This window comes from Aptenodytes patagonicus, chromosome 3 (assembly GCF_965638725.1).
Source record: "Aptenodytes patagonicus chromosome 3, bAptPat1.pri.cur, whole genome shotgun sequence".
In the NCBI taxonomy this organism is placed as follows: domain Eukaryota; kingdom Metazoa; phylum Chordata; class Aves; order Sphenisciformes; family Spheniscidae; genus Aptenodytes; species Aptenodytes patagonicus.
Window position 1 is genome coordinate 130,682,843 of NC_134951.1, and position 18,766 is coordinate 130,701,608.

The 18,766-nt window shown below is 42.2% G+C and overlaps 2 protein-coding genes across 6 annotated transcripts in view; one reads left to right on the forward strand and one right to left on the reverse strand.

Annotated features, from left to right (window-relative positions):
• The window catches only part of ASB3 (ankyrin repeat and SOCS box containing 3), a 40,756-nt gene that overhangs the window by 556 nt on the left and 21,434 nt on the right, over positions 1-18,766 (forward strand). For 3 of the 5 annotated variants that reach the window (XM_076335224.1, XM_076335226.1, XM_076335225.1), the window contains exon 2: positions 17,600-17,813. In XM_076335224.1, the coding sequence (XP_076191339.1) occupies positions 17,618-17,813 (196 nt within the window). In that variant the 5' untranslated portion in view covers positions 17,600-17,617. Of the gene's footprint in view, positions 1-34; positions 181-17,177; positions 17,289-17,599; positions 17,814-18,766 lie in introns of those variants that run through there. The other 2 variants (XM_076335223.1, XM_076335227.1) reach the window with 2 other exon arrangements.
• On the reverse strand, positions 3,610-17,071 carry CHAC2 (ChaC glutathione specific gamma-glutamylcyclotransferase 2). Its single transcript, XM_076335217.1, has 3 exons — positions 16,904-17,071; positions 10,971-11,006; positions 3,610-7,564 (listed from the first exon to the last, which is right to left on the reverse strand). The coding sequence occupies exons 1-3, from the start codon at positions 17,036-17,038 to the stop codon at positions 7,181-7,183; spliced, it is 555 nt and encodes a 184-aa protein (XP_076191332.1). The 5' UTR covers positions 17,039-17,071; the 3' UTR covers positions 3,610-7,180.

Below are 18,766 nucleotides of genomic sequence, written 5' to 3' on the forward strand. Positions count from 1 at the left end.
CTGCTGTGTCGTGCCGCTGCTGTGTCGTGCCGCTGCTGTGTCGTGCCGCTGCTGTGTCGTGCCGCTGCTGTGTCGTGCCGCTGCAACGTACTGGAGGGACGAGCAGCCTCTGGTGCCTGGCGGGACGGATGATCACCGTGTGGTTTTTGCATCGAGAGAGCGTGCGGCGGGAGTGCTGAGGTACTTCTGTGGGGAGGTTGTGTTGTGGTTTTGTCCTGGTTCCGGCTGCGATAGAGTTAATTTTCTTCCTAGTAGCTGGTACAGCGCTGTGTTTTGGATTTAGTACCAGAATAATGTTGGTAACACACCGATGTTTTAGTTGTTGCTGAGCAGTGCTTACACTAGTCAAGGACTTCCCAGCTCCTCATGCTCTGCCAGCGAGAAGCTGTGGGGGGGGCACAGCCAGGACAGCTGACCCAAACTGGCCAAGGGGCTATTCCATACCATGGGACGTCATGCTCAGTACATAAACTGGGGGGAGTTGGCTGGGGGGCGGCGACCGCTGCTCGGGAACTGGCTGGGCATCGGTCGGCGGGTGGTGAGCAATTGCATTGTGCATCACTTGTTTTGTATATTCTTTAATCATCATCATTATTATGATTATTTTCCCTTCCTTTTCTGTCCTATTAAACTGTCTTTATCTCAACCCATGAATTTTAATTTTTTCCCCCGATTCTTTCCCCCATCCCACTGTGTGGGGGGCAGTGAGCGGACGGCTGTGTGGTGTTCAGCTGCCTGCCGGGTTAAACCACAACAGTTCTCTTGGTGCCCAGCGTGGGGCACAAAGGGTTGAGATAACGACAGACCTGACCAGAGCGCGTCAAGGCAAATTTGTTACAAGCATTCATTACCTTGGTTTAACAGTCGCTGGTCGCAATGTTGACGGATTTGCTCTCAAAGTTGTGGTGCTTGCTCTCAGAGTTGTGTTCTGTAACACCTTGCGTGCTGTAGATGTTCCCTGTCGTGCTGTTTATCACCGCTGGGAGCTGGATCAAGGGTATCATTTTGCTGCGCTGTGTAACACTGGTTTATGAGATGATAAAATTATTGGTTGCGAGACTAACCTGGTATTTGTACTCGGCGTTGCCGTCATCTCTGTACCTCGGGAGCCACCTTTTGGAAACTATTAATAATTACACTCTTTACCTTTTCTCCTTGGGGAACCAATCTATGGGGGAGGCAGGGGGACACTTTCCCCCACTCCTTCACCTTCCCTTTCTCCTTCAGGCTCTTGAGAATTTTGAATATCCTCGGGATGTTTGAACCAGCATGGTCCTATTGCTCTGTCTCCTGAACGTGGTTCAGGTCTTGTTTAACCTTAAACAACCATGCCACCGCCCTGGAACGCTATCCTGGGCCTTGAAAAGCAAGTCGTATGGCGACGTGGCACCCCAGAAAGAATTGAGTCAGACAACAGGACTCATTTCCAAAACAACCTCATGGACACCTGGGCCAAGGAGCACTACATTGAGTGGGTACATCACTCATACATGAGAAAGATAGCTCTGGATGATGTGTCATGAATTTGGGTGGTTTGGTTTAAGATGTTTAGTTTCAGGCCGTTCTTCATCACTGTTTTGCCAGTAGAGTGATATGTGTGTGTGCACTTTCGCGTTTACATTGGGCAAAACTGGCTGAGTCCGAACTGTTTAAGTAAATGGTTTGTAATCCCTTGGTTGTCTTTTGCCCTGCTCACAAGAACAATTTCCAGATGGGGATAATACAGGTGAGATAGCTTAAAACTTTACTAAATGGCTGCATCGGGTCTAGTCAATACTTTTGAGCATTGCTGCCGCAATCTTCTTGTTTAAGGGTGTAATTTTTTTTTTCCTGTTAAACTGCTGCCAAAGTAGATACAGCTGTACTGGGAGAATAATTCTTCTTCCAGTTCAAGCATGTGCACAATGAGAGGAAAGTGCCAGAATACCTGCAGAGAAGAGACCTAAGTTGCAAAAGGCCAGGAAGACGCAGGCAAGACGTTTGTTTGAGACAAAGGAGGGCAACAATTAAAGGGAAGCTACTTGAATAAAAAGCCGGAGGAGCAAGGAAATTACTTTAATGTAAGAATACTGAGGGAGCGTGAAGTTGGAATAATCAGGGCTGTACTGTAGCTGGTAATCAAAGTGAGCGTGTAGTCAATGTCCAGCTTTTGCGGAAGACTTGTTAGAGAAGCCTAATTACTTGAAAAACAGTCTCTTTCTAATTTTGTGACAATTACATACTTGGATAGTAGAAAGTCAAGATACAGGGCCCTGCTGGGGGCTTGCTATCCTGATGTCTGTTTGCATCCCCTCTTGCCAGTCAGTAGCTTGGCTGAAGGGAGTGGAAAATCGCCTCCGAAGAACTCTTTTTGTTACACAGGACAGACATGCAGAACTAGATCGGATGGGGGAGCTGTAGTATTCAGGTTTTTGCAACATCCTCAGCTCCTTGGTTTGAGTAAAGCCTGTATCCACACGCATACCAGAAAGAAGGGATGGGAAGGGATACAAATCAGAGTTCAACACGATGAACTTCAGGAAGTAATGATATAAAATAGTGATATAATACTGATGGGGGATGCTGCAATCAATTTTGTAACTGTGTCGCTTCAGCTTTTAAGGGTAAGTGGTGTTCAAAGTGTTGGGTTTTTTCTGCTTGTAAGGGGTGAGTTATCCATGATATTTTGAGCAAACAAGTACTTTTTTTTTTCTTATGCTTCTTAGCAAAATTGCCTGAAATGTTCAGACTTGTAGAGCTTCTGTTAAGACTGTATGTTTTCCTTTTTTTGTCAGTTGTTAAAGAACTGCAGTATGACACGATGTTAGTCTTGCATTTGTGGTGAAAATTGTTTTACTGAATGGGTTAGTGATTTTAAGAATTACCAAACATTGCATTCTTCTGTGCAACTAAACTGCACTGTAGTTATCTTTGTGAAGGATTTTCACCACGTTTTAGTTTTTAGAAAGCCGCCTAGTTTAGAAAGAGTCTGGTCTTTATGTACCCTTGTGAAAAAGAAATTTGAGAGCGTGGAAGTGGTGATAAAGATGTAGTGATACAAAAGTAAGGAAACCATTAAAAATTCCTCTTTTTGTGTAGTGAGGGCATGACAGTTAGCTTCGTTTTGTTTTGAAAAGGTCTGTGACCCTCCAAACTTCGGTAATTAGTTTATGCATAAAGCTGTTAATCGTAACCAATGGATAAAAGTAAATCGAGGTTTATGTGTATAAAAAAAGAATTCTAAGGGTTCTCTCTTGTGTGTCTATATCTAGAGAGAGAGAGATACGCATATACCTGAATGGTCCAGCACAGTTTCCAAATTAGAACAGGTTAGGCCAGTCCCATCTGATCTTTGTTGTTTGCTCATTCATGGGAAATATGGAACAGATAAATGGTTGAAGAAGGAAAGACAGAAATCATTATTTGGCACGCTATAAAGAATCTGGTAATTACAGAACGTTTTGATTTCTCTTGTCAGTGAGTTTTCTTGCATTAAGAAATGCAAATCTGTTTACAGAAGTTTTATGATTAAGTCAGATGACATTAATTTTGTCAACAGCGGTGAAAATAGGTATGCAGTGTGCTTATTATCAAAAGCTAGACAAAAAAAATTAAGTACAATGTTGCATATTCAGGTTATAGATTCATATATTTACAGAAGATGATTGCATATTTAATGACTTGCTATCAAATGGTTAACTGATCATACGCGGGAATATCAGATATTACATAAGCTACTTTTTTATTTTAATTCACATTGTAGCACAATCAAATTAAACTGTCTCGTTGCAGTCTTTGTACAAACCTTACATTTTTTTTCCTGTAACTTAAATTAATAAAGGACTTGTATTTGGGAGATTCCAAAATAATTTACAGCTCTATCAGCTTATGTACTGCTCAATGGTAATCCCTTTCAGCATCATAGGGAGGGTGTGTCTTGGCCAAATGCTGGGCAAGTTCCTTTTCCCACAAATGGCCTTAGAAATTCTGCTGTGCAGTCACACCAGGGAAGACCCTCGCTGCACACTACTACGTGCTGCTTCCTTCACGCAAGGAAGGACAGAGGTCCACGCCGGCTGCTTGGTGATTTGAGTCTGTGGATCCCAGGGAGTAAAATCTGACAACACAGATATGACTATTATTTCCTCAAACACTGTTTGGAAACAAGATTAGAGGTAGCTTCGCGTGTGTGGTTGTATAATGAAACCATATCTAAAATCGCTATAATTTGTCACAAATTTAGATTTAGTTCTAACCAGCAGGAAAAAGAAATTAAGCATACATGGCATGTAAAAACTGTATGTTAATTTTTTTGTGGTGAGTAACAGATCTGAAAGCATACTGGGCGTTTGTTGGTGATTGAAGCTGTAGGAAGAGTCGTGGCTCAAATCCCGTACAGCAAAAACAAACGTGTATTTCCAGTGCTTTAATTAATTCCTAATTTCGACACAGTTTAAGACTGCATAATAGTAGCTAGCTCTTGTATATTGTTTTTCATCATTAGATCTAACAGCATTTTACAACAAGATGCAATTAAGACACACATTGATGTCCATCCTCATATGGATACACTTTAAATAAACATAACAGTTCTGGAAATTTCTTTCTCCAACACCATTAGTAAATGTGATGCATTTTTATTGTACTGAAGTTGTATGCACAAACTGGAATGTATCATTACAGATATTATTGCAAGTTTTATGAATCTGGAAAGTAAATGAACCAACAATGTCCTGAATATAATTAAAGATACAAAATGTAGAGCCATACATAATCACAATGCCCCAACACAGTGCTTAAATAATTCGAGTTTTAGAGAGGGAATCATCACTGATGTTTTTGGATCATTAGTGAGCATAAGCATCCCCTGCCCTGTTTTAAGGAACAAGGATAAGTCTTTGAGGAAAGAATTTTAAAAAATGCATAGAGTGGACATGCCATTATACATGTTTTAACTTACAGCTTGCTTAAATCTGAAGTAAGCACAAGAAAGGAAGTGCTGTTGTTGGTTGGGTTTTTTTGAGGGTACTATTCTTTTCAACACTTAAACATCCTTGAAATAAATCATACATAACGTTTTTAGTAACAGTTAAGTATCCAGTAACACTCAAGAGTTACTCTTTACATCAAGGTGAATAAGTGCACGCGTAATGGAGCGTGTTCATTAACGTTGATTTGGGTGATGGTTATCACTGTCCCTCTTCGGTGTGTGAAGTCACTCAGCTCCAGCTTTGGGCATCTTAATGACTGTCACTACGTAGAGACACCTGGGAGTTCTGATCATACTCCTCTCTCGCTGTACAGCTGAATTAGTTGGGGTTGCTTTTCCGCTCAGTTATGTCAATCTTAAACCAGCACAGTGCAGTGGAGAATCAAGACCTTTGAAGGATAGTCCATCAGTTTGCAAGTAACTCGTGTACTAATGGAAAAATGGGGCCTCAATACATCTGATTATTTTGCTAATATGATCAGAGGATTTGCTTCTGCAGTTTAGAGTAGTCCATCAAGTGATACCCCATCATGGACTCTTAAAATAGCGGCATTCAACTATTAATAGTAAACAGTAGCTTCTAAAAACTAAATACACTTTTTTTCCTCGATGAATCAATGCTTGAGAGATGCCAGAGGCACACTAAAATTATAATCTGGTATGTAAAAAAATACAGCTTTCCTGGTTAAATATTTTAAGTAGTCTAATTATCTCAAATTTAGGTTTGAATTTTAATATCCTATTTTCTACTCATCTAGCTGCCTTTCTCAAATGTTTCCTATTAACATTCATTTATGTTCTTACTGACTTTTGTAGGTGGCCAAGTAAAATAATAGCAGCTTGTTATTTTGATAACCCTGATATTTTCAAGCAATTACAAATATAAAACAGGAAAATGTAAAGAAGAGAAAGGGACAACCTGTATAGTAGAAACATACGGGGTTTGCAATTACTGACACAAAATATAGGCTTCCAAGCTACTACTAAACACTTATACATTCTCTGTATGAGAAAATGTGACGTTACATGGTGTTCGAAACAGGACCTTTCCTATATTAACATACAAAAATATACTTTTTTAAAAGTTAACAAAAATAACTTAAATTTTTGAGAAGCAAGACAAGTCCTTGTTGGGACGGAAACCGCATTTGCTTATGTTTTGCATAAAGTAAGTCTACTAGCCTAAACTGGTGGCTTTCCAACACTCTTTGCTTGGATGTCCATACAACACACATAAGGTCACTGAAAAGAGGGTTCCTTTCTTAATTACCTTTTGTCCGTGAATCCCTGAAACAGTGGTTGAAAATTACTGGCTTAAAATCTATCCTCAGAGATTGGTGAATTTTTTAAGAGATGGGGTTACAACAGCATCTAAAGGCAAATAACAAAGATGAGAGTTTCTGAACATTCCTGCTGCATTGTGACTTCAAGTCATACTCTTAGTTAATTTTAACATTTTGGCTTTATTCTTTATATTCCTCTTAAAAAATGAAATGAGGCACTGATACGTTATGGCTTGTTTGTGTCAAAGTACCCTGTGCTTTGGTTTTCAGGGGCTTGACATAATGAGCCAAGGGAAAGAATTATTTCCTTGACAACGAAACAGTTTATCCTCTGCGTTTAAGGACAAACTAATATATAAAGGATAAGATGACTAATTCAGTGGAATAACTTAATTTCAGCAAAGTTGAACGTTGATGATATAAATGTTCTACTACGCATTTACTATGCAATTTACAACAACCACTTAACATTTATAACTTTAGCTGCACTGAGCTCCACGCCTGTGGTCTTGAATTGGAAAGAACTATCACTTAAATCAATGGGAGTTGTATCTGAATGCAGATTTTGATCTTAAAAATATTCTAAAGATTTATTTTAAACCTGAAATAATAAAAAAAAAATAAATCTTCAAACAAAGAGAAGCTTCAGTGGTTCTCTTGAGATTTTCATGAAGATGTAGTCTTTGGATAAAAACCCAATATACCAAATTCAAACCTAAAACACTTCCCCTGCTCCCCTTTCTATAGACTCCTGAAAGAATGATTTTTGTAACAGTATGTTTTAATGACCAACTACTATTTTGAATGCAATATTAAAATAAATAAGATAGCATAGTACAGAGAAACATGCCTCCAAGTCATATACCCATTGTGCAACGAAACCATTCCTGTGAAGATGAAGCAAGATCATTAAAAGTACGAAGTTATTTTACAGACAATTTAGGTTTTGATGCTTTTCCAAGAGTTCCTTTACTAGTTTCTCTAAGGAGAAGAGATGCTCGTCTACGTCTTCTGGTACGAGATTTCTGATAGAATTAGCAAGTTCAAACAGGTATTCTGTGTTTCTTCCACTAGGACCAACTGCATTAAAAATCTGTTCAGCAATTTCTTCTAGAGGTGCTGGGCCAAGGTAGTTAGGGTTGTCACAAGTCCCAATGTACAACAATACATCAAACGGTTTTACTGACAAGTCTTTTGGATAGAAAATGACAGTTGTAGTCCTGTAGCCTCCTTTCTCTCTGAAGTCCAGGTATGCCTTTACTTCACATTCTTGTCCAGCTGGCAATCTGTAAGCAACACCCCATACACACCCCTGTTGAAGGACATAAGAAAAGAAAATCCAAGCAGTGTTCATAAAGATACTCACGAATTAATGTACTTCTATTGTATTTAGGCAAAACTCTCTTAAAAAAAATTTCTTCAATTTTCAGTCTTTTTATAGCTATTTCTCGCACTGTTTGTAGAAGGAGCCCCACATTAAAAGGTTTTTTTTTTTCTTTAGGAAATCTTCAGTCAAAATGGTAATTATGCGGATTGATCATCCCCTTTCTGGCTAATGCTGAGGCCTTTCTTACAAAACAATTTCTCATTGCAATTAAGTTTGCAGTAGTAAATAGCCTTGGCATGGGCTACTAAGGAGCTGGCAAAAAGGATACAAAGTATCTTCCTGACCTCACAAAACTTGTATCTGAAAATTAAACTTTTAAATAGTGCCAAATTCAAAATTATTTTGATCAGGTCATTTCTCTGTTTAGTTGCAGTTTCGTTTCTAAGGACCTGGGTGTCACATCTGTTACACGTACTTGGAGGGATGAGTGTGGTAATGTTACTGCGCTGAAACTGAATCAGAGAAGAAAAAGCTGAGATGAACCTTCATTTTGCACGAATAAACGTGGCATATCCAGCACCTCAGCAACACTGTTAGGATAAATTTCATTACCGTCTTTGAGAACCTGACTATTTCTTCATCCTCTTCACAGAGAGCATCTCTGAAAAAGTATTTAACTGTGGTGTGAATTAGTTGTACTCCCTTACCAAGTTTTATGTAAACAAATCAGTGAGATCTGTGTAGGGATTGATTTGCATGGGGTTTTGTTTTGAAGTAGCATAGAAAAATGATGATGGTCTGTTATCCACTAAGGGCTACATGTTGCTTCTTACGAGTGCTGTTTTAAAATAAACAGTAGTCTGTTTTGTCTGCTGGCAACATCAAATGTCAATTCTTCTGCAGCTAAGTAGGTATAGGTATCGGTGCTACAGTAATGATGACAAAGCAATTAACGTTTTGGTTTTTTCCCCCTAAAACTGGATCTTAGTATTTAGTCATGACATCAGACGATGCTGGGGTGGTGGTGTTAATTCACGAGCTTTGAATTTTGCAGTCAGACTATATACTGGTCAAAGGCATTTTATTAAAAAAAATCATGAGTCATTTTCTATTGCATCCTTTGTAGATGGTTACAGCATTTCATGTGCTGCGGCCAGGAACAGCACTAATGAGTACAAAAATGGGTTCCTTGCTTTCCCTCAGCCATCTGGGATGCGGGTTTACTCCAGCTGTCTGTAGGAAATGTGTTAGTTTTAAAAACAGCCTCTTCTGCGCATGCTACTCTCTTGAGTTAAATCTGCCATTCAGACCTACTTTGGTGTTGACAGGAAAATATATACGGGTGTGGTGGAGATAAGGATTTAAAGCAGACACTTTACGTGCCACTGCTAGTTAATTCATTTAGTTTTCCGTATAGAGGATTCCTATTTCAGATGATGGAAAATTATAATCCAGAAATCTGACAAGGGGTACGATGTTCTTCTTCTGTGTGGTTTCCTCTTAACTGGCAAAGAAATTCAGATGGAGCAAGTTAAAATAACTCTCTAAACTAGATGTTTCCAAGCTGCACTATGTGTATCACGAGTGAAAAAGGACACACAGGCTAGCACAGAGCTGAGAGCTGGCATTGCCAGTAAAAGTACCACTGCTGTTGTCACCACAGTATTTGGTGTCTGCGTGCAGGGGAATAATTGCTGTAGTCTGCTAAGATATCTTCAAAATAAGGTTACCTTTTTAAGCTGCAGAATGAGTAACTGAAATTAAAGCAAATGACTTGTCATATCATTTGATGTTTATGTGTAAAGTGTGATTATCTGGCCCCACCAGATTCTGGAGAAAAGGGAAAAAAACCCAACCAAACAAAACTGGTTTGCTAAGGGGAAAAAAGTTTCTATGGTAACGAATAAGTTTGCTTAACAATACAAACTGAGTGACAACAAACATAAGCATTCTTTGTCTATATAGGTGTCTGTGTAACATAATGGTACCCAGCAGTACAGTAATGTGAAAAAAACCCTTACTAGAAAGGCACAGAAAATCACAATGAGAGACAGTGCATTGCATTTTGCTGGTTTTGCTAACTGCAAAAAACAGTTGAAGTTTTCGATTACTGCTAAACTTACCTCTCTTTGTGGCTGCTATTTCAGGGAAATAGATCGGTAAGCCAGCAATATCATAATTGTATAGACAAGCAACTGTAAATAAAAACTAACTACTACCAAAATAGCCATCCTCCGGGTCTTACGGCCTTGTGTCGTGTGCCCTTGCTTTCCCTCTGCTTCCATGCCATCCTTTCTTCCCTCCCACCCCTCTGGAGGCACTAGTACCTGCAGGGATTCGCTCTCCTGGAGCGGTGTGAAGCTGGATGGACACGACCATCGCAGCCGTCCCCAGGAAGGCGCCAGAATAGAGCGCGCTGCTGGATGTGGGGGGCCCGCAGGATCAGCAGGGAGTGGGAAAGCAATCGCATCCAAGGTGTATCCTGCAATAGCCTCCCCTGGCCTTCCCCAGCCTAGCTCAATGCTTTTGTCCTAGCTGGTGAGCAGTCCAACCGAGAGCTCTCTAGTGGGTAAGATCCCTAAAAAAAAAATGCGGGTAGTTGTGAGAGAGCTTTTTCACTATCAAACAGAATTAGAAATGGGTGAAATGTAAGTCTACTTTTACAAGCAGAAGAATCTTGATTTTTCCTACAGCTTATGTGACGGTAAGCCTAAGCCTTGTTTCACCTCCCCTCCCTCCCCAGCCCGCGCACTCCCCTTGCAAACACTTCCATTGCACCGCCTAAGTGAGACTTAGGGAAAAAGTCGGAAGATAAGCAAGAATGGTAGACTCGGGCCAATGACCGTTTTCTCTAAACAGGAGCTAATTTCACAATATTCCATCGAAACCAAAAGCACAGTTGTGGCATTTAATTCCTTAAGCATTTTATCTGTGTAGCAAAAAATAAAGCAAGGGTATCTCCTTTTTTATCACTGCAATGTAATCTTGATTTGTTTCAGTTTTTATTTTGGGAGGGCAAGATGACAGTTCTGACACGACATCTGGGGTCTACTATTGGCGTATTGTCAGCACTATACATATGCTGAAAGTAAAATTCTGCACCTTATAACTGGATAGCTGAAGTGACTATTCCGGAAAATACTTTAAAATACACCTTTGGTAATAACAGACCCAAACTACTGCCAGTTTCTTAGTTTAGATTGATTGATTTATTTGAAACAATTGAGTCATTGGTGTAACTCCAAGAAATTTTGAGAGAACTTTTCATTGCACTAAAGATAACTCAATTATTTGCTTGTAGAGAAGCAAAAATTAATAGAGACTTACTACACAGGCTGGGAATGCAACAGGACATTCTGTACACTACAGAGACAGAACAGGAGTACTATACCTCAGGATCTTCAACCAGAGTCACAACTCTTCCAGGCTAAAATAAAAAAAATAATAAAAAAAAAAAAATCATAGTTCAGTTAGAGACTTTTATCCTAAATCATGATCAAAAACAAAACAAAACAAGAAAAAAACAACGGAAAAGTAATGAAAGGGTCAGAGAACTAATCCAGGACAATCTCAGTAAGGTCTATTTCTTTGAGATCTAATATAAATATTTTCTGAGAATAGCTTTTGATCTGTATTAGATAAACTGTGATAAACAAAATGTTAAATTCTGAGTGGAAAGTGTCTGCAACATAGAAGTAAAATTAAGGGCAGTCATAAACGGGGAGGTTTTGAATGTCCTTGCTTTGTACGTGCTGTCCAGACTCAATTCTATTCCTGTTTAAAATGGTGACAGTAATTCATTAATGTAAAACTATCCTCGAGGAGTGCACCTTCCTCAGTCATGTTGCTTCTCCACAGTACTATGTGATTTTTTTTTTTTAATCTCCGGAGTGACAGCGAGGTGAACCTTCTCACCTGTATTCAAAAAGTTTGTATGCAGGCATGGAAAAGAACGTAACATAGAAATCTAGCTTGCGTAGAACTAAGCAAGATATTACCACTTCTGGCTTGGTTTGCACTAACTGGATTTTAGAAAATGTTAATTACACATTATGACACATGGCAACACCTAGGTTTAAAAGCTCCTAGCTAATTAGATGTTTTTGAAAACATATAGCAAAGAAATCTGCTAGTAATTTTTAGTAAGCACCATGTTAGCACCATGTTATTCAAAGCTGAAAAAAGTAGTTTATTGTGCAAAAGACTATTTTCCCCTTCTTTTCCCCCTCCCAGCTCATTCTCCCTTACTGGGCAGAGGGAGGGTACCTTGGTAATGGCTTACTTTTCCAATGAGTTACTTCTTGCAGGAAGAGTGAGAAGCCAGTTTGTAAATACTGAAAAGAAAATTGTTGAAATATGTTGTATAACCTGGAGAATAAAATTTTAAACCCTATGGAGAACTACATCTGTAGTTTAAAATTGCTAACTTTGGCATCACATTAGCGTACGAGTGTCTTTGATTAGAGGCAAGGGAAAGCAGAGGTACTAGCATTCATTCAGTTTTAGTGTAGGATAGAAATTCATTCTCTTAGGAGTTACAAGGATAAGCTGAACTTGATGTACTTGGATGCATGCCTTTCATTCAGTCGTAGCTAACATTCAGTCTTGGGCTACTACATTTCGGTCTTTTTATGACTCATCACTAACAGTTTCATCGACATGTCCGTGCTTTTCTGTTTGGTAGGTCTGTACTTGTGCTTGTCTCGCGCAGTAACAGTGTAGGGTTCTCTCCTACACCGAAGCCACGCGTTCTTTTGGTAACAAGCCAAATATGAAATCTAGTTTTTGCAGAGCACTTTATAGATACCATCAACTGTAGATACTATTTATTCAGTGTCGGATCTTTTATAATCTTAAAAGGCTGTTTGTTTATAAGCTCTGAGGTGCTGCGTTCTTTCACTTTTATGCCAGTTCTCTCCCAGCATCCGCCATCTATTCCTGATCTGATTGATAAAAAAAGGCAACAAAACTAAATGAATACTAAATGATTACTGTTTGAGTACTTAGAGGAAACAGGTCTGTTATCATGATTAATCAAGATAACTTAGGTGTTCCTTTTGGGAAGCTTTTTCCATAGCCATTAATGCTTCCCTGACTTGTGTACTCAATACTGGTCACTAAGATTTTGTAAATTATGGATTAGAGAGACATTCTGTGGTGGGAAACAACTTTATCAGCAGGAATGCCTGTATCTGTGGCCTAAATATTAAATGGAAGTGAAGTACTGAAGAGTACTTAATCTTCAGATTGGTTGCGTGATGAAAGAACGATCTGTTTGCCAGGGTAAATCAGGGAATCGCGGACGTGGGAAGGCACCTCTGGAGATCCTCTAGTCCAGCCTCCTTTTTTCTCCATTTCACCTTTAACAAACTAAAAGCCCTTCATTGTCTTAAAATGATTTAACCTTAAGCTGACCCAGTAATACTATACAGGCAGAAACTCAGTTTTCTGTTTGGACGCTGTTTTGGACAGTGGCAGCAGACAGCTGGAGCTAGATTAATCATGTCATCAAGTTTCCCTGGTTTTTTTTTCTAAGCACATCGGAGGGCTAGGAACAAAGACAGTCTCTGGCAGAGCCAGACTTGAGATTCCCCAAATGTCAGGCCTGTGGGTGCGCCATGCAGTCAAGTGAGTACCAGCGCCAGATCAAGGGGAACGGCTAAAGCAAGTGGTCTGAAGCTGGGAGGGAGGAGGACTGTAAGGAGAGGAAGCCAACCTTCACCGTTTTGGCAGCAGCAAGCTATTAGTTTGGTTCAAACCATATTGTGAGAATAATGGCTTCAACCCTTGAATGCGGTGTATGCTTCTGTGCTGTTCCGTGCAAAACCAAACCCCCAGACTTTAATGTTTGAGAAGGTTTATGTGAATCATGCCGGTTTGCATTTCTGATGGCATTTTTTCTGAAGCTTGCACTAAGAAATTTGAGTTCGCCATTTATGAAAACATTTTTGTTACTTATTCAGGTCTTTCTAAGCCAGTAGCACTTTTTTCAGGGAACAGTGTTATTGCCTGGTAAAATTCAAGCTGCTTTAATGTACTATTCAGATTAATCCCCTGAAAATCTTATTTTTAAATACAGCTAATGTGTAAGTTGTATAAGAAATGGTTATTCCTTTTTTTGCATTCTTAATCTGTTCTAACAAAACTTTTTCCAATTTAACATCCTGTAAACTATAAAATATGGCCCCATGATTAAACATCACTTTGTAACTAGTTAACCGTCTTATTACAGTATGAGTTGAGCAGTTCAAAGTACAATTACAAGGTCAACCGAGTTTTGTACTAAAAGCTTGCAGCCATTGTACGTAAAAGTGCTCTGTATGTTTTTGTTGGGCTGACCGTGGAATGTTGGAGCAACGAGTGTTTTCAGGAGAGGTTTTTTTTAACTTGTCGGCTAGTATTTTATTGCTGTTCTTTAAAATGTGTCAGTACTGAAGGACCAGTTTCACTCGTAGCTCACCCACAAGAGATGTAATTCATCTCTGATGTCAAGGACTGTAAAGATCTTACAGCAGCGAGCATTTGGCCTGGTGAAATGGGAGGTCCCAGCTGTGTGTTTTCTCAGCGTACGCTGGGGGAGCCTTTTTGCCTTGCAAGTAGGAGTAACAACTTGTGGACTGCAGGAATACAAGAAGGCATCAACTTGCTGATGCTGAGAAACAGTCTATTTTGTTAATGCTGAGTGGTTTATATAAAACATAAAATAAAATGCATTGACCAGTTTACATAAATAATGACCTGTGCCCTTAGCCTGTCCAGACAACCACCTAAATAGAAATAGAACAAAGCATGGGTTTGTGGGGGGGGTTGTTGTTTTAAGGCTCTGTATGCCTGCAGATGACGGTTCTGGGTATGATCTTGACTGGGGCAGAAACACAAACACCTAAGCTTCTTGGAACCAAGTATATGCTAGTGGGTAGTAACCTGGCGTGGCCGTTTTGCAGGATTTCCAGTGTCTGCACAAAGACAGTCATTCTGAGTATTCCCCTGAATGTCAGCTAGCCCAGCAGAAGATAATGCAATGAGGTCACCAAGGATACTTGCAAAAAGGAAGAAAAACTGGCTGGTGCGGGGTTTATTCCTTTCTGAAGCCCCAAGAGTAAGACTTTCTCTGTTGGCTGATTAGGATTTTTTAAAAATTTTTTTTTTTTTTTTGGTTAAAGCCTGGTTTCCCAAGTAGGGGAGGCTGACGGGATCACGCTCTTTTATGCCCCGCCCTAACAACTTTTGTACGTGCTTTTCAATTCATCCAAATTCAAGAGAAGAACAGAAATTTCTCAATGCTCATACCAACATAATCTTTGAAAAGGGATGACTGGTAGATGAGAAATTAGTGTTCCCACTGAGAAAGCGAACGATAGCTGTCCAGTCAGCAGACCTAACTGAGCCAGCCGCAGGGCATGCTGCGTCTCTCGAGCCAGGTGAGGCGGCGGCTGAGAGCAGGGCAGGTTTGGAGACAGGAATTGTGTGTATGACAGCATGTAAGCCGGGTGACAAAGCGAGGCTTTCGACTCGATCTTAAAAGCAACGTGGCAAAGCGTTTTGGGGCTCGAGTTCAGAACCGGGACAGCTGCATTTGCACAGCACTGCTCCAACCTGAAAAACATGCCTGCCGAGCCCCAGTCCGCTTGCACATGATTTGTTTCTTTGAGGTAAACTTTTTTTTTAACTAGTAGATGCCCAACTCGTGCTAGTACCTGAAGCACGGCCATTTGCCTTGCAGAAAAGTAAATGCAAGGGGGGGTTGTATTATCTTTAAGTACTGTGCAAGTTATTTTATGGTGTTTGAGGTTCTAACTAGGGCTGTTTAGAACTAGATGAAAACTTCTTCCATGCTACAAGTAGCATGCTATGTTTTATTTTTAAAAAGAATCCTTATGCCTTTTCTGGAGGAGCGCTTTTAAAGCCGCATTCCAGTTTTAGAGTGGAGTTACCAGGGTGCAGGTTAGACAACTGCTTTAGGGAGCATCAGGAAAACATACTTTCATGATACAAAACCAGCATTCAAAGTAGGTAAATTGTTAGAGAGCTGTGTGCAAGTATCAGTTTCTATACATTTATGATCAGTTTGCATTTCTGATGACTAAATCGTGAGCAGCATCTGCAGCCGTAAATAACAGTCCCGCCACATCAAAGTCATTCATCTAACTTGCTGGGTGCTTCTGTAACCTATTGTTTCTTTAACATTTGTTGAGCTATTTAGAGTTATATAAGGGTGATAGCCCTTCTATGGGGAGGGTGGTGCAGGCTTTCAAAGCAGAGTAAGACTCTATTATTCTCACTCCTGTAGCTTAAAAATACGTATGTTCGCATGAAACCGGGAATGCTCACTTCCGGGCTTTTAGTTTCTTTTTCTTGGTGGCTTCCCCCCCCCCCCCTTTTCCAAACAGTAAATATTTCCTCCTCCATGACTTTTAATTTGAAAGTAAAAAAGGTGAAAACCAGTGAGGTAGCTACTCAGATCAACGCTTCTGGCCTTTACTTATTAACCAGCCTTTCTCTTCAAAGCCTGACACCCACACTGAGGTATTTTCCCTTAGTTATTTAGATTAATGACTGTAATAACTAACTCAGTTATTTTTGAGCTATTGAAATGGACTGACGGTTATTTTTGTTACCATTCTTCTCCTCTTCGAAGTTCATTATGTTGTTTGCGGGTTTTGTTTTGGTTTTTCCCCCCCCCCAATTGATAGTACAGAGGAAAACGAATTCTTGAACTTTAGGAAACACTTCTTGCCCCAGTGAAATAAATTAGAAGTCAAAGTGGAAATACCTGACCTCGGTACTCCGCAAAAGAGGACTGGAATAACTGGCGCCAGCACGCACCAGTTGCTCTTAAGGTGTGCTTCTAAGTCTGAGAAAGAGACAGCCATCGCCAGGACCGCGGGAGCGCCGTCGGGGTCCCCAGCGGTCAGGTCAGGGTGACGCTGGGCGCCGCCGGTGCTCCGGGGGAGGCCGGCTGACAGCCGCAGGGCCGGGGCAGGCTGCGAGCCGCCGGACAGCGTTCCCGTGGGGCCACCTCCGGCACCTCCCGCAGAGTCCCCGCACTGGGGAGCGCCCTCGGCAGCCTGGCGGTGCCCGGCCGCAGCGGCGTCCGGAGACAGGCCGGTTCGCTTCGGCCCCGGGGCGGGGGCTTGGCCCGCTCCCCGCCGCGGAGCCCCTGGGGCAGCGGCGATCGAGGTCGCCGCGCCGGGAGGCCGAGGCCGAGGCCCGCCCGCCCCGCCGCCACGGTGAGGGGCCGCGCTGCCGGGCCCGCCCGGCTCCTCCGCCAGGCCCGCGGCCGCCCGGGGAGCGCCGCCCCCCCCCCCCCGCGCCCCGCCTCACCTTGCCCGGCACGCCGCGGTGGTCGGTGCTGCCCTGCCAGAAGCGGCGGCTGTAGCCCAGGATGCGCCCCACCATCTTCTCCTCGTAGGGGAAGTCCACCTTCCAGATGAGGGAGCCGTAGCCGAACACCCACATGGCCGACCGACTGCCGGGCGGGCCGGCCCGGCCCGGCCCGGCCCGGCCGCCGCGGGCCTGCGCACTGCCGGCGGGGCGGCCCCGCGGCCGCCGGGGGAGAAAAGCGGGCTTCCCTCTCGCCAGCCGGCGCGGGGGGCAGCGGATCCTGCCCCTGAGGTGCCAGCGGCCTCGGGGCTTTCCGGAGGGGGGGCTCCTGCCGGAGCCACGGCGGTGTTTTGGCGGAGCGGCGTCGCGGCCGTGGTTCCGCAAGGTGCCTGCGTGAGCCCGTCTTGTGCACAGGGGTTTGCCTTTAGAGTCGTGTCAGTCGGCCCAGGAAAAGATACCGCCTCCCCTCGGTAACTGTGCCTCCCAGGGAGCTGCTGGGCAGCAGCAGGGGAGCGGTTAGCCCCCCAAAACCCCACAAACGAACGAACGCACCCCCCCAAAAAAAAACCCCAACCCAAACAAAAACCTCTGCAAAAAATCACACCCCCCCTACATATTCTGTACTAACAGGCATGGCTCTTTTTTCTTCTTTTTTCTCCTCTCCTTCCCTTTTCTCCTCTCCCCTTCTTCCCACAGAGGCTGCCGTACACGAGGATGGATTTCACGGAGGCCTATTCCGATCGATGTTCTGCCGTGGGGCTTGCAGCCAGAGAAGGAAATGTTAAAATGCTGAGGAGACTAATTAAGCAGGGATACAGCCTCGATGTTCCGGATAACAGGGGGTGGGTGCCAATCCACGAAGCAGCAGCTCACAATTCGAGTGAATGTCTGAGGCTGCTACTTGGTGCAGGTAAGGAAAATTTGATGTGAAATAGCATGATTTTTCTGCTAAATTCCCCTGCGATTGTCCTGGTTTCAGCAGGGATAGAGTTAATTTCCTTCCTAGTAGCTGGTACAGTGCTGTGTTCTGGATTTAGGATGAGAACAAAGTTGATAACACACCGATGTTTTAGTTGTTGCTAGGTAATGCTTACACTAGCCAAGGACTTTTCAGCTCCCTGTGCTCTACCGACTGAGAAGGCTGGAGGTGCACAAGAAGCTGGGAGGGGGCACAGCCAAACTGGCCAAAGGGACATTCCATACCATGTGCCGTCATGCTCAGTACATAAACTGGGGAAAGCTGGCCGGGGGGGCCGCTGCTCAGGGACTGGCTGGGCATCGGTTGGCGGGTGGTGAGCAATTGTACTGTGCATCACTTGCTTTGTGTATTATTATTATTATTATTATTATTATTATTATTATTATTATTATTATTGTTATTATTATTGTTGTTGTTGTTGTTGTTATTTCAATTCTTAAACTGTTTTTATCTCAACCCACAAGTTTTTCTCATTTCTACTCTTCCAATTCTCTCCCCCATCCCACCGGGGGGGTGGGGAGGAGTGAGCGAGCATCTGTGTGGTGCTGTTGCCTACTGAGGTTAAACCACAACAGCGATATAAAATATAAATTAAGTCGATTTCTCTTATCATATTCTTACTTGTTTTGTAAATTTCTGTGTGTTTTCATAGATACTGACTAGCTATCGTAAAGAGAAACTGGCATGTTGTAGTCTGTGAATGGCATTTGATTTTACTTTACCTTCTCTGTCCAAGGCGAGTATCTGCGTGGGGCCGGCAATAACTGACACTGCTGTTTGAAAGAGTTGATAACAGCACGTTCGTGGATACGCTGTAGGCCGCACATCTCAAATAACAGTTATTTGAAGAAAATAACTGTGTTTCATAATTCACTGCTAGATAT

What these genes read in the sequence shown, in the direction of transcription:
- CHAC2 (XM_076335217.1), bottom strand. Translation starts at nt 17,038, where the DNA reads ATGTGGGTGTTCGGCTACGGCTCCCTCATCTGGAAGGTGGACTTCCCC. An exon ending in ACCGCGGCGTGCCGGGCAAG is followed by an intron (nt 11,007 to 16,903) that starts GTGAGGCGGGGC and finishes TTTTTATTTTAG; the next exon opens with CCTGGAAGAGTTGTGACTCT. An exon ending in CTCTGGTTGAAGATCCTGAG is followed by an intron (nt 7,565 to 10,970) that starts GTATAGTACTCC and finishes GTCCTTCAACAG; the next exon opens with GGGTGTGTATGGGGTGTTGC.